The sequence below is a fragment of the Rattus rattus genome, chromosome 5 (assembly GCF_011064425.1).
Source record: "Rattus rattus isolate New Zealand chromosome 5, Rrattus_CSIRO_v1, whole genome shotgun sequence".
NCBI lineage: Eukaryota > Metazoa > Chordata > Mammalia > Rodentia > Muridae > Rattus > Rattus rattus.
This window is the reverse complement of record NC_046158.1, coordinates 71,035,750-71,051,889: the sequence shown is the minus strand read 5'-3', so window position 1 is coordinate 71,051,889 and position 16,140 is coordinate 71,035,750. Positions and strand designations below refer to the sequence as shown.

Genomic DNA, 16,140 nt, shown 5'->3' with positions numbered 1-16,140 from the left:
TCTTAATCCTATTTGTATTATTTCACTAAGTCATCGTAAAAACAGAATAAGTATTTTACAAAGTTTGTATTATCCTATAAAACGATTCAGTGAAATTTTCACACTTTCGATATATGCATCATGTAGAGAGAGTGCTTTGTATGTTCCCACAGAATTTTTTGTTTTATGAAGAACAACCTAATTCATTGACTGTTCCAATTGATTCACAATTTTACATGCATTTCTGATGCATTTCTGATTTCAAAGAGTTCCCTAAAGATTCATCACTTTCGCTGGTAAAATAAGGTAGCACAGTGCTCTGGTCAGTCAATGAAGACTTAAATTCTGCTCTTCATTTACATCCTGAACTGTTTAAAATGCATTTCGATCTTTCTCTTCAGGAAGTCCATAAAGACTGATGATAACTGATCAATTAAATGTAGTTTATTCTTCTCTTGTCAACCAAGTTGATGCTTCTATCTCCAATATTCCAGATGTGACTATTTATAGTATTCAATAATTAATCTCAGTTCAACATTACATAATATAAATTTATAAACTTAAAAAGTTATAATATTCTGGTATAATGGCAAAATAAACAAGGACCATCCTCTCTGTGGTAATTACATAAACTTGAATGTTTTCTTCTTTTCTCATAATTGCAGATTTACACGAACAGATACTACTTTAACATTTTAATGATAATAATGCAAAACCAGAGCTTTGTCACTGAGTTCATCCTCCTTGGACTTTCACAGAACCCAAATGTTGAGAACATATTGTGTGTTGTATTTTTGTTTATCTACCTTGCAACTATTGGGGGCAACATGATAATTGTGGTGACCATTATCTACAGCCCTGCACTGCTGAGCTCTCCCATGTATTTCTTCTTGATATTCTTGTCCTTACTGGATGCATGCACTTCTTCTACTGTCACCCCCAAGATGATTGTAGACTTCTTCTATGAGAAGAAGACCATCTCCTTTGAATGTTGCATGACACAACTGTTTGCTATTCATTTTTTCACTGGGATAGAGGTGATTATCTTGTCTGCCATGGCCTATGACCGCTATGTGGCCATTTGCAAGCCCCTTCACTACTCTTCCATTATGACCCGGAGGCTATGTGGAATTTTGGTGATTGTATCCTGGACAGGAGGCTTTTTACATTCTATCATACAAATTATCTTCACTTTGCAGCTGCCCTTCTGTGGACCCAATGTCATTGATCATTACCTGTGTGACTTGTTCCCATTATTGAAGCTTGCCTGTACTGAGCCACACATATTTGTCATTTTGGTGTTTTCTAACAGTGGGTCTATAAGCATCATAATCTTCTCTATTTTGCTTGTCTCTTATGGTGTCATCTTGTTCTCTCTGAGAGCTCACAGTTCTGAAGGCAGACGTAAAGCTCTCTCTACCTGCGGATCCCACATTACAGTTGTACTTTTGTTCTTTGTCCCATGCTTTTTAATATATGCACGACCTACTTCTGCCTTCTCTTCTGAAAAAAATGCATTTGTATTTGCCACAATCATAACACCACTTCTGAATCCTATGGTGTACACATTCAGGAATAAGGAAATGAAGAATGCCATCAGAAAAATGTGGAAAAGACTGATAATGGTTTCTTGTAACTATTAACATAGTACATTTACAATGCTGTAGTGGATAAGGACATTTATTATTCAAATATAAGCTATCTTCTGATTCCCACCACCCATGCAGAAGTCAGACATTATAACACAATTTTAAGGAAATTCTGGGGAAGAAAGGTATTATAGTCCAAAGGATCTTCCCAAAACCAGTGAGGTCAAAGTTCATATGATCCAATCAGAATGCTAATATTCTGGATTGCAGTATAATCCTCCTGGAATAAACACGCCCTTAATAAACACCTTTAATCCCTAAAAGTGAAGGTAATATTAGTTTGTAGAAGGGAGCATCTATGTTTCAAAGTGACATCTAATTGAGAGGGCAGACCAAGTGATGAATCAGAGAATGATTTAACAGAATGAATCAGAGATAAGATATGCCCATCTTTCAGGAGAAAAGCACAAAAAAAGAGAATAACAATTTTTTTAAAAGCAATATGTAAACAATGTGTATGAATCTCATCAAATCTGTAACAAAACATTATACATGATATGATGCCTCCCAATTCAAATTATGTGTTTATCTTTCTCATAACAGATGCAGCTTCTTAATGTCCTTTACCATAGGGTTTCTTCTTATTTAGTTCATCTGTTCCTAGAAATTAGCTTAAGATATAATGATCTGATATTAGTGTACTAGTTGCTTTATATAGTTGTTGAATTCAATGATTGAAATAAAACTATGAAATAAAATACTGAACATATTAATGAAAACATATTTATTTTGTTCCAGTATATATCACAAGCACTATTTTATATTTTCGTGACTACACTTGTGTAGGTGTAGATTCTAGGAATTCTATGCTACGAGAAAAAAAGTTATTGATTTTAGTTGTGAAATAAAAACTAGATACCATTTACACTTTTCTATTCTTACACAATGAAAACTTGAGTCTGGTAAACTTCTCTTATATTTTACTGATACACATGTGAACTCACAGCAACTGCAACAAACACACATACATACTAAAATAAGGCCCTGTACTTAAAATAGAAAATTGCTACAAAGTCCTTCTCCTAACCTAGGAGCTGCTTGGTGTTGATACCTACTGGGAAAAAAGCCATTTTCTTTAATGGAATGTCACTGGTTATATAACCCATAACCCAAAGCAGAACCTGTGCATATGAATAGTTTGCCAATATTTGGTGAATTGCTTGTTTTGTTTTGGTATTTTTTCTTAATTTTTTTATTTTGATGTTACATCAGTCCTCCCTTCTCTTTCTACATCCAACCACTCCAATACACTCTTACAGGCTTTCTTTGAAAATCATGAGCTCTATTATTCATTGATTATTGTTACATGTATATTCATACATATTCCTAAATATAACATGCTCAGTTTGTATAATGTTGCTTGTATATATGTTTTCAAGGCTCAATATTTGTAATTAGATAATTAGTTGGCCAAACATTTCCTGGGACAGATCACTTCTTTTACTCTTTAGCATTCTATAATTGCTCAGTTCTTTGTGTAGTATTGAGGCTCCATAGCCCACACACTTTGGCATATTTATTGTTGTATCCTTCTTTAGCTCATGCTTTGGTGGCCATGTTGGTGTGATTTTTATGGGCATATATTCTGCCATTATTACGACTCATAGTCTTATAGAAAACTCCCTGTTCCTCTATCTCTTACAGTCTATTTGTCTCCTCTTTTACATTGTTCCCTGAACTGTAAGTATAGGAAATACTTTTGTAAACGTATCTATTGGATTGAGCTCCACAACTGTGCATTTTCATTGGGTTTAGTTTTCTATAATGGTCTCCATAAGTTGCAAAGAGAAATGATTTGAGAGAATAATCTTATTTGTGAATACATTAAGAAACCTCGTGTAGTTAGAAATTATGCTTGTTTACATGAAGCTGCATTGGCAGTTCTCCTTCTAGACAAGTGATTTTGGTAGCTATGGGTATTTGGATAGGTGTCCCGTGCTACATCTCGCCAGCAGGAACGACGCGGCACACACAGGATCCTTCTGCAGAAAAAGCTTTACTGCGTCTTGAGAGGGAGAGCATAAGCTTACAATGCAGAGACGCCGAGTGAGGAATAACCGTCCCTTATATAGGAAACTATCCTCGCCTAGGACGTGTCACTCTCTGACTGGTCGCTGCCAATTATGCCAGATGACGTACCAAAACGTATGTGTCCCTTTGAGTAGGGAAGTTACCAGGCGCCTGCATATTGCCCTTTTTACTAGGTGCGTTCTGCCGGATGCCGGTGCCATCTTGTAATGGAGTATGTAAGGACAGCTCCTCACATCTGTGAGGACAGCTCCTCGGACAGCTCCTCACATCTGTGAGGACAGCTCCTCGGACAGCTCCTCACAGATAGGTTTCTCATACCAGGTATTATTTATCTCTTCTTGAGCAGGTCTTCAATTTGTTTAGACATTTTTAGTTTACTGCAAATGTGTGCACAGCACTACTGTGCCCTTATGCTTCTATTGCCGTGCTGGAAACTGTGGTGCACAGGCGTTATAGTCATGAACGATAGGCCTTATTGGGTCTTAGTTGCATCCTCTTTTGTATGCTTACTTGGTGCCTACTGGTACCATTACAGTTAGTCCTAAGAGGAGGAGGCATTCAGGTAGATTTTTTTTCAGTGGTCTCTGAGTCCTGTGTCTGAAGTTCACAGTGTTTTCAGCAACAGGGACTTAACATTCTACCAATGGAGGAAACCAAGGACAACAGCAATATACTGGATGGTTGGAAGTTTCTTGGACAACTCTGACCAACAACCCAATAGGACTTCTCATGCCTGATGTTGGGCATTTGTTTGATGTTCTTTGCCTATAGAAGAAGGCATTATTAGCTCAGGTGTGGAATTTTCATTAAAACTATGTGTATTTATATACAGATGTATGTGTATTGTATTTTAAGAAAAACAGTTATATCTTGTGTGATTTTTTTTCAGGCATCCTTATTGCCATTTAATTCTCTTCATTCTTATTCTGTGTTTATATCCTTGTTCAGTTCCTGTATTTGATCTCAGTTTATTCATTTCCTCATCAGTTCATTTGTATCCTGCCATGCCCCTTGCTATTTTCTCACTACCACAATACCAGTGGTTCAGGATATTTATTCAAATTTGAATATTTGAAACTTGAATCCTCCAATTACATTTGTCTTTGTGGGACTAGGCTACCTCCTCACTCACTATTACCTTTGTAGCTCTGCTTAATTATCCCACAGCATTATTTTCCTCTATAGCTGAACAGCTATATATGCACTACGTAGTATATATGTAACACATTTTCATTATCTGTTTGGACTCTTAGGTCGTTTATTTTCTAGATATTCTTACTTTAATTTACTAGTTATTGTGAATAGGGCAATAATAAACATGGCTAAGCTAATATCTGTAGTATTTTGAAACACCGTGGCACATAATAAGATGTGGTAGAGCTGGATCATAGGATAGAATTAATTTTAGTCTTTCAAAAGTTCTCCAGACAATTTCCTACTGGCATAATGACTTTGGAATGTTACTATATTGTATATAACTGGCTGTCCTGGAGTGTGCTTTGTAGACCAGGCTGGGACCCCAGTGGAGGAGTTGGAAGAAGGCTGAAAGAGGAGAAGAGGTTTGCAACTCCATAGGAAGATCAATAATATCAACAAACCAGATCCCCTAGCACTCTTAGGAACTAAATCACCAACCAAAGAGTACACATGGATGGACCCATGGCTCCAGCTGCATATGTAGTAGAGAATGGCCTTATCTGTCACCAATGGGAGGGGAGACCCTTGGTCCTATGAAGGCTCATGCCTCAGTATAAGGGAATGCTGGGCAGTGATGTGGGAGTGGGTGAGTAGACAAGCTCTCTCATAGAAGAAGTGGGAGATGAGGGGATAGAGGTTTGGGAGGGGAAACCCAGAAATGGGAAAACATTTGAAATGTAAATAAAATAACCAAATAAAAACTGAAAGGCTTACTGTAGAGAAGGTAACTAGGTTTACAAGAAAATGAACTATTCATAAAATTATAATGACAATGCTATGAATGACATTTTGACTTAGTTCAATTTTACTGTCCATATAATGCTTAGATGTGAGAAGGTAAGCTCCTTGAGAACATGTATTATAGTAAATTTATAACAATAACAAGCCATGTTGTTGTCGAAATATATTTCCTCAAAGTTAATTGCAAAAATTTTTGAAAAATATTTAAGTCTCAAGACTAAATCATGTTAGACCAGTTACTCATTGTTCCTTGTAATTATTCTATGAGATTTTCATACAACATATTTATCAAAATTTTCCTGCCCTCTCATTTTTTCTCTTCTTCATCCATGTAGTTTTCACATATAGATGATGGGTCCTTCATGCTTTGATTCTCATTATTTACTAGCACCTTTATCAAGATCCCTCATTCACACCCAGAAACAAGAAAGTGAAGCTTTACAATAACCTTTTGCAGAGTCATGCACAACCAGAGCTTTGTCACTGAGTTCCTACTGTGGGGCTTTCAGTGATTTCAAAGAACCCAGAAGCTGAGAAAACATTTTTTATATTTTTAAAGGTCTACATTGTAAGTGTTAGGGAACACACACACACACACACAGAAAGAGAGAGAGAGAGAGAGAGAGAGAGAGAGAGAGAGAGAGAGAGAGAGAGAGAGAGTCAGTCCTGTACTGCTAGACTTTTCCATGTGCTTCCTGTTCCTCCAGGATGAATGTATCTTTTCTGTTATCACACCAGAGATGCTTATAGATTTCTTCTATGAGAGGAAGAGCATCTCTTTTGAGTAATGCAAAACATAATTATTTGCTGTATACACTTTTACTGTGTTGGAAGTGAGTGTCTCAACAGCCATAGCATAGGACCTCTAAATGGCAATTTGAAAGTCCTAGCACTACAGTTTTATCATGAACCAAAGGTTCTTTGGCTTCCTAGTAAGGGTCTTGGGCAGGGGTCTTGTATTCTATAATCGAGATTAATTTGTCTCTGCTTTTTATGGGATCATTACATGTATGACTTGTTCCCATTACTTAACATATCTTACACTGAAATACACATATTTTTTTTATTATTTTGGTTAATGCCACTAGCAGGTTTATCTACATTTTAATCTTCTTGTTGCTTGTCTCCTATCATGTTATATTGCCCCGAAGGGAGATGCAAAATTCTCTCTACTTGTGGTCCCCAAAAGACTGTTGCATTTTTTTATTTTTGTTTATTCTGTATTAATTTATGGTATATCTATATCCCATTCTTCTTTGAGAAAATGTTTATTTATGTTTCTCTGTCCTATGGCTTACAATTTAAAAAATAAAAACATGAAGAATGCCATCAGAAGAATGGATAAGATATCAATAATAGTTTCTTTTGTTATACTCCCTTCTATCTTTTTCTTTTATTGGATTTTTAAATTACATTTTAAATGTTATACCTTTTCATGGTTTCCTTTCCAGAAACCCACTATCTCTCCCTGCTTCTATGAGGGTGCCCACCCACCCAAACACTCCCTACCACTTCCTAACCCTGATATCCCCTACACTTACACTAACCAGGCAAGTGAAAGATCTGTATATCAAGAACTTCAAGTCTCTGATAAAAGATATCTAAGAAGATCAGAAGATGGAAATATCTCTATGGCAGGATTAATATTGTAAAAATAGCTATCTTGCTAAAAGCCATCTACATATTCAAAGTAATCCCCATTAAATTTCCAACTCAATTCTTCACATAGTTAGAAGCAATTTGAAAATACATTTGGAATAATAAAGAATCCAGAATAGCAAGAACTATTCTCAACAATAAAAGAACTTCTGCGGGAATCACCTTCCCTAACTTCCAGCAGTATTACAGAGCAATAGTGGAAAAAAAAGATGGTATTGGTACAGAGACAGGCAGGTAGATCAATGGGATAGAATTGAAGACTCAGATATGAACCCACACACCTATGATCACTTGATCTTAGACAAAGGAGTTAAAATCGTCCAGTGGATAATGGTTTCTGAAAAATATAATACTACACTTAGAGAGCTGATGAGATGGCTCTTACCTAGTGGTAAGAGCACATGCTGCAGTAGTATGTGGGACTGAATCTTGATACATTGAAGCTAGGTCAAATACAGACAGAGCAGTATATCTTTAATGTAGGACTCTACTCAGGAGTTCAGTGATCAGGAATCCTAATACAGTAAAAGCATCCCAATGTATAAATACATATGAAGGTGATCTATATGTAATTGCCACATAATAGGAGAGATAGAGTCCTAACTGGACATCTTTTGTCATCAAATGAAATTTCCATTAGTTGGATTGGGTTGTACATAATTGAGTTGGACAAATGGTCCCCATAAGAATTCCCAAAGATCATAGAGGGTTGCCAGGACAATAGGTTAGTCTCTGTAAATGGATAGGAAAGTTCATTGTTGAATAGAACAGTACTTAACACATTGAGCAAAAAAAAGTTCATCTGCAGAGCTGGGGCTGTCCCACAGCTCTCAAACCCAAAACCTGCCTGCAGAGAGCTGATCTGTCAGGAGTGCTCTACCTCTTAGGTCACAGGTAGGACCCCACTTTTTCACCACTGACTATCCTAAGATAGACCCACCAGAAGTGCACAAGGCTCAGAAGCAACAGGGAATCCTGTCATGGAACAATTCAGGTCTTCATCTGAGCCCAGAGCTGGGGCTGTCTCACAGCTCTAGGGCCAAAACCTTACCAGAGATAGCTGGTCTCCCAGGAGTGCTCTTACTCCTAAGATCATAGGCTCACAGGCCAACAGGAGGGACAAGCTCCAGTCAGAGACAGCAAGACCAACTAACACCAGAGATAATCAGATGGTAAGAGGTAAATGCAAGAACCTAAGCAACAGAAACCAAGAGTACTGGCATCATCAGAGACCAGTTATCCTACCATAGCAAATACTGGATATTCCAACACTTAAGAAAAACAAGATTTGAATTTTAAAAACACAACTCATGATGATGATAGAGAACTTTAAGAAGGACAAAAATAACTCCCTTATAGAAATACAGAAAACATAGGTAAATAAGTAGAAGCCCCTTAAAAAGGAAACACATAAATCCCTTAAAGAAATACAGGAAAACATAATCAAAGAGGTGAAGGAATTAAACAAAAACATCCAGGGTCTAAAAATGGAAATAGAAACAATAAAGAAACTACAAAGGGAGACAACCCTGGACATAGAAAACCTAAGAAAGAGGCAAGGAGTCATGGACACAAGCATTACCAACAGAATACAAGAGATAGAAGAGAGAATCTCAGGGGCAGAAGATACCATAGAAAATATAGAAAGAAAAATGCTACTAACCCAAAAACATTCAGAAAATCCAGGACACAATGAGAACACAAAACCTAAGAATACCTATGGAAGAGAATAAAGATTCCAAACTTAAAGGGCCAGTAAATATCTTCAACAAAATTATAGAAGAAAACTTCCTTAACCTAAAGAAATAGATGCCTATGAACATAAAGAAATCTATAGAACTCCAAACAGATTGGACCAAAAACAAAAGTCCTCCCATCACATAATAGTCAAAACACAAAATGCACAAAACAAAGATCAGGGAAAAAGGTCAAGTAACATATAAAAGCAGACCTATCAGAATTATACCAGACTTTCAAAAGAGACTATGAAAGCTAGAAGATCCTGGACAGATGTCATGCAGACCCTAAGAGAACACAAATGCCAGCCCAGGCTAATATATCCAGCAAAACTCTCAATTATGATAGACAGAGAAACCAAGATATTCTGTGAGGAAACCAAACTTATGCAATATTTTCCACAAATCCAGCCCTACAAAGGATAATAGATGGAAAACTTTAACACAAGAAGGAAAACTATACCATAGAAATACAAGAGAGTAATCTTCTTGCAACAAACACAAAATAAGATTGCCATACAAACGTAATTCCATTTCTAACAACAAAAATAACAGGAAACAAAAATCAATATTCCTTAATATCTCTTAACATTGATAGACTCAATTCCCCAATAAAAAAACCCAGAGTTGAACTGACTGGATATATAAACATGACCCAGCATTTTGCTGCATATAGGAAACCCACCTCAGTAACAAAGACAGACACTACCAAAGAGTGAAAGGCTGGGAAAAATATTTCCAAGCAATTGTCCCAAGAAACACACTGGAGTAGACATTCTAATATTGAATAAAATCAACTTTCAACCAAAAGTTATCAAAAAAGGTAAAGAAGGACATTTCATACTCATCATAGGAAATATCTAACAAGATGAACTCTCAATTCTGAACATTTATGCTTCAGATGCAAGGGCACCCACATTCATAAAAGAAACTTTACTAAAGCTCAAAGCATACATTGCTCAACACAATAATAATAGTAGGGGACATCAATACCCAACTCTCTTCAATAGACTGATCAGGGAAACAGAAATTATACAGAGACACAGTTAAACTCACAGAAGTTTTGAGCCAAATGGTTATAACAGACAGATGTAGAACATTTCATCCTAAATCAAAAGAATACGCCTTCTTCTCAGTACTTCATGGTACCTTCTCAAAAAACTGATGATATAATTGGTTACAAAACAGGGCTCAATAGATGCAAGAATATTGAAATAATCCCATGCATCCTATCAGATCACCATGTACTAAGGTTGATCTTTAATAACAACAAAAATAATAGAAAGCTCCCACACATGGAATCTGAAGTATGCTCTACTCAATAACTTGATCAAGGAAGAAATAAAGAAAGAAATTAAAAACTTTTTTAGAATTTATTGACAATGAAGACACAACATATCAAAATTAGTTGTATACAATGAAAGGAATGCTAAGGGGAAAACTCATAGCTCTAGTGTCTTCAAAAATAAACTAGAGAGAGCAAATAATAGCAGCTTGAAACCATACTTAAAGGCCCTAGAACAAAAAGAAGCAAATATACCCAAGAGGAGTAGACAGCAAGAAATAATCAAACTCATGACTGAAATCAACCAAGTAGAAACCAAAAGATTTATACAAAAATAAATAAAACCAGGAGGTGGTTCTTTGAAAAAATTAACAAGATATATAAACCAGTCAGACTAACCTGAGGGGAGAGTCAATATTTAAATTAATGAAATCAGAAATGAAAAGGGAGAAATAACAACAGAAACTGAGGTAATTGAAAAAAATGATCAAATCCTACCACAAAAGCCTATATTCAACAAAACTGGGCATTCTGGAGGAAAAGGATGATTTTCAGACAGATACCAAACACCAAAGTTAAATCAGGATCAGATAACCCATCTAAATAGTCCTATAATTGCCAAAGAAATAGAAACAGTCATTAAAACTATCCAAACCAGAACAAAAGAAAGAAAGAAACCCATGGCAAGATGGATTTAGTGCAGAATTGTATTAAACCTTCAAAGACGAGGTAATATCAATACTCTTCAAACTATTCTACAAAATAGAAAGAGATGGAGAACTACCCATTTCATTCTTTGAAGCCACCATTATGCTTATACCTATCCCACACAAAGACCAAACAAAGAAAGAGAACTTCAGTCCAAATTCCCTTATGAATATCAACACCAAAAATATTCAATAAAATGCTTGCAAACAGAATCCAAGAACACATAAAAATAATCATCCATCATGATCAAGTAGGCTTTATCCCAGGTATGCAGGGATGATCTAATATGAGGAAAACCATCAAAGTAATTCACTATAAAAACAAACTGAAAGATAAAAACCACACGATCATTTCATTAGATGCTGAGAAAGCATTTGACAAAATTCAACACCACTTCATGATAAAAATAAGTCCTGGAAAGAACAGGAATTCAAGACCCATACCTAAACATAGTAAAAGCCGTATACAGCAAACCAGTAGCTAACATTAAACTAAATGGAGAGAAACTTGAAGCAATCCCACTAAAATCAGGGACTAGACAAGGCTGCCCACTCTCTCCCTACTTATTCAATATAGTTCTTGAAGTTCTAGCCAGAGCAATAAGACAACAAAAAGAGACCAAAAGGATACAGATTGGAAAGGAAGAAGTCAAAATATCACTATTTGCAGATGATATGATAGTATATTTAAGTGATCCCAAAAGTTCCACAAGAGAACTACTAAACCTGATAAACACCTTCAGCAAAGTGGCTGGATATAAAATTAACTCAAATAAATCAGTAGCCTTCCTCTACATAAATGAGAAACAAGCTGAGAAAGAAATTAGGGAAGCAACACCCTTCATAATAGTCCCAAATAATATAAAACATCTCCGTGTGACTTTAACCAAGCAAGTGAAAGATCTGTATAATAAGAACTTCAAGACTCTGAAGAAAGAAATTGAAGAAGACCTCAGAAGATGGAAAGATCTCCCATGCTCATGGATTGGCAGGATTAATATAGTAAAATGGCCATTTTACCAAAAGCGATCTACAGATTCAATGCAATCCCCATCAAAATACCAATCCAATTCTTCAAAGAGTTAGACAGAACAATTTGCAAATTCATCTGGAATAACAAAAAACCCAGGATAAACTATCCTCATAATGAAAGGACTTCAGGGGGAATCACTATCCCTGAACTCAAGCAGTATTACAGAGCAATAGTCATAAAAACTGCCTGGTATTGGTACAGAGACAGACAGATAGACCACAGGAACAGAATTGAAGAGCCAGAAATGAGCCAACACACTTTTGGTCACTTGATTTTTGACAAAGAAGCCAAAACCATCCAAAGGAAAAGAGACAGCATTTTCAGCAAATGGTGCTGGCTCAACTGGCGATCAGCAGAAGAATGCTGATCAATCTATTCCTATAAACCTGTACAAAGCTTAAGTCCAAGTGGATCAAGGACTTCTACATCAAACCAGATACACTCAACCTAATAGAAGAAAAAGTGGGGAAGAATCTCATACACATGGGCACTGGAGAAAATTTCCTGAACAAAACACCAGTGGCTTATGTTCTAAGATAAAAATTAACAAATGGGATCTCATAAAATTGTAAAACTTCTGTAAGGCAAAGGACACTATTCTTAGGACAAAATGGTAACCAACAGATTGGGAAAAGATCTTCACCAATCCTTCTACTGATAGAGGTCTCATATCCAAAATATACAAAGAATTCATGAAGTTAGACTACAGGGAGACAAATAACCCTATTAAAAATGGAATTCAGAACTAAACAAAGAATTCACAGCTGAAGAATGTCGAATGGCTGAGAATCACCTAAAGAAATGGTCAACATCTTTAGTCATTAGGGAAATGCAAATCAAAACAACCCTGAAATTCCACTTCACACCAGTCAGAATGGCTAAGATCAAAAACTCAGGTGACAGCAGATGCTGGCAAGGATGTGGAGAAAGGGGAACACTCCTCCATTGTTGGTGGGACTGCAGACTGGTACAGCCATTCTGGAAATCAGTCTGAAGGTTCCTCAGAAAATGGGACATTGCACTACCTGAGGACCCAGCTATACCTCTCTTGGACACTTTCAATAGAACATATACCCAAAAGATGCCCCAACATATAACAAAGATACATACCCCACTATGTTCATAGCAGTCTTATTTATAAGAGCCAGGAGCTGGAAAGAACCCAGATGCCCTTCAACAGAGGAATGGATGCAGAAATTTGGTACATCTACACAATGGAATACTACATAGCTATCAAAAAATGACTTTATGAAATTCATAGAAAAATGGTTGGAACAGGAAAATATCATCCTGAGTGAGGTAACCCAATCACAGAAAAACACATATGGTATGCATTCATTGATAAGTGGATATTAGCCCAAATGCTCGAATTACCCTAGGTGTACAGAACACATGAAACTCAAGAAGTATGACCAAAATATGAAAGCTTCACTTCTTCTTTAAAGGGGAACAAGAATACCCTTGGGAGGGGATAAGGAGGCAAAGTTAATAACAGAGACTGAAGGAACGCCCATTCAGATCCTGCCCCACTTGTGGCATATATATATATATACCAAACTAGTTAAGATAGATGAAGCAAAGAAGTACAGGCTGACAGGAACTGGAAATAGATCTCTCCTGAGAGACACTGCCAAAATAAGGCAAATATATAGGCGAATGCCAGCAGCATACCACTGAATTGAGAACGGCACCACTGTTGAAGTAATCAGAAAAAAGACTGGAAGAGCTTGAAGGGGCTTGAGATCCCATTTGAACTACAATTCCAACCAACCAGGCCTTCCAGGGACTAAGCTACTACCCAAAGACTATACATGGACTGACTCTTGTCTCCAACTGCATAGGTAGCAATGAATAGCCTAGTAAGGGCACCAGTGGAAGGGGAAGCCCTTGGTCCTGCCAAGAACTTCAAGTCTCTGAAGAAATAAATCGAAGATCTCAAATGATGGAAAGATCTACCATGGTCATAGATTGGCAGAGTTAATATAGTAAAAATGGCCATTTTACCAAAAGCATTCTACAGATTCAGTGTAACCCTCATAAAATTTTCTACTCAATTCTTAGCAGAATTAGTAAGAGCAATTTGCAAATACATTTTCAAAAGCAAAAATCCCAGGATTATGAAAATTCTTCTCAACAAAAACAGAACTTCTGGGGGAATCACATATCGATCTCAAGCTGAATTACAGAGCAATCATGATAAAAATTGCATTGTATTGGTACAGAAACATGCAGTAGATGAATAGAATAGAAGTGGAGACCCAGAAATGAACCCATATACCTAAGGTTCTTAATCTTTAACAAAGGAGCTGAAACTATGCAATGGAAAAAATACAGCACTTTCAACCAATGGTGTTGTTTCAACCGGACATTACCATGTAGAAGGATGCAAATTGATCCATTTTATCTCCTTGTATAACTCTCAAGTTCAAGTGGATGAAACACCACCACAGAAAAACAAGTACACTAAAAGTAATAAAAGGGATAGTCGGGAAGAGCCTTCAACACATGGGCACAGGGTAAAATTACCTGAATAGAACACCAATGGCTTTTGCTTTAAGATCAAGAATCCACAAATGGAACCTCATAAAATTGCAAAGCTTCTGTAAGGCAAAGGACACTTTCAATAGAACAAAACAGTAACCAACATATTGGGAAAAGATCTTTACCAACCCTACTTCCAATAGAGAGCTAATATCCAATATATATATATATATATATATATATATATATATATATATATATATATATATATATGGAACTCAAGAAGTTAGACTCCAGAGAGTCACATAACCCTATTAAAACTGGGAAACAGAGCTAAACAAAGAATTCTCAATTGACGAATATTGAATGGCTGAAAAGCACCTAAAGAAATGTTCAACATCCTTAGTCATCACAGAAATGCAAATCTAAACAACCCTAAGATACCACCTCACAACAGTCAGGATGGCTCAAGTGATGCAGATGCTGGAATGGATGTGGAGAAATAGGAACATTCTCCATTGTTGTTGGGATTTCGAGCTGGTACAACCACTCTGGGAATCAGGTTGGAGGTTCCTCAGAATACTGAACATACTACTACCTGAGGACCCAGCTATACCACTCCTGAAAATACACCCAAAAGATTCTCTAAATGTATAGCAAGAATACATGCTGTACTATGTTCATAGCAGCCTTATTTATAATAATGTCAACCTGGAAAGAACCAAGATATCCCTCAAGAGAGGAATGGATACAGAAAATGTGGTATATTTACACAATGGAGTACTTACTATTCAGCTATTAAAAACAATGACTACATGAAATTCTTAGGCAAATGGATGAAACTAGAAAATACCATCCTGAGTGAGGTAACCAAGTCACAAATGAACATACTGATAAGTGGATATTAGCCCCAAAGTTTGGAATGCCTAAAAAAAAAAAAATCACAGATCACATGAAACTCAATAAGAAGAAAGACCAAAATATGGATGCCTCATTCCTTCTTAGAAGGGAGAACAAAACACTCACAGGAGGAAATACAGGAACAAACAGTAGAGCAGGGACTAGATAAAAGGTCATCCAGAGACTGTCCCACCTGGGGATCCATTCCATATTCAGCCACCAAACCAAGTCACTATTGCTGATGGTAAGAAGTGCTTTCATACAGGAGCTAGATATGTCTCTTGAGAGTCTCTACCAGAGCCCTGATGATACAGATGAGGATGCTTGCAGCCAACCATTGGACTGAATTAGGGGACCCCAATGGAGGAGTTAGAGAAAAAACTGAAGGAGCTGAAGTTGTTGGCAACCCTTTAGAAAATACAACAATATCAATCAACCAGAAACCCCAGGGCTACCAGGGACTAAATCACCAACCAATGAGTACACATGGAGGAACCATGACTCCAGCCACAGATGTAGCAGAGGGTGGCCTTATCTGGCATCAACGGGAGGAAAAGTCCTTGGTCCTGTAAGACTCATTTTCCCGGTGTAGAGGAATGCCAGGGCATTGAGGTGGGTGTGGGTCGGTGGTAGTAGGAACATCCTCATAGATGCAGGGGAGTGGGTAGGAGGTATGGGGGAAGAGGGAAAACAGATGACATTTGAAATGTAAATACATAAAATATCTAAGAAAAGTATAATT

The 16,140-nt window shown here is 36.8% G+C and overlaps 1 protein-coding gene across 1 annotated transcript; it reads left to right on the top strand.

Annotated features, from left to right (window-relative positions):
• The first annotated feature begins 659 nt into the window (after positions 1–659).
• Positions 660–1,622, top strand: LOC116900451 (olfactory receptor 4C15-like). Its single transcript, XM_032902192.1, has one exon. It carries the CDS (start codon positions 678–680, stop codon positions 1,620–1,622), a length of 945 nt encoding a protein of 314 aa, XP_032758083.1. The 5' UTR covers positions 660–677.
• The last annotated feature ends 14,518 nt before the right edge of the window (positions 1,623–16,140 follow it).

What these genes read in the sequence shown, in the direction of transcription:
- LOC116900451 (XM_032902192.1), top strand. Translation starts at nt 678, where the DNA reads ATGATAATAATGCAAAACCAGAGCTTTGTCACTGAGTTCATCCTCCTT.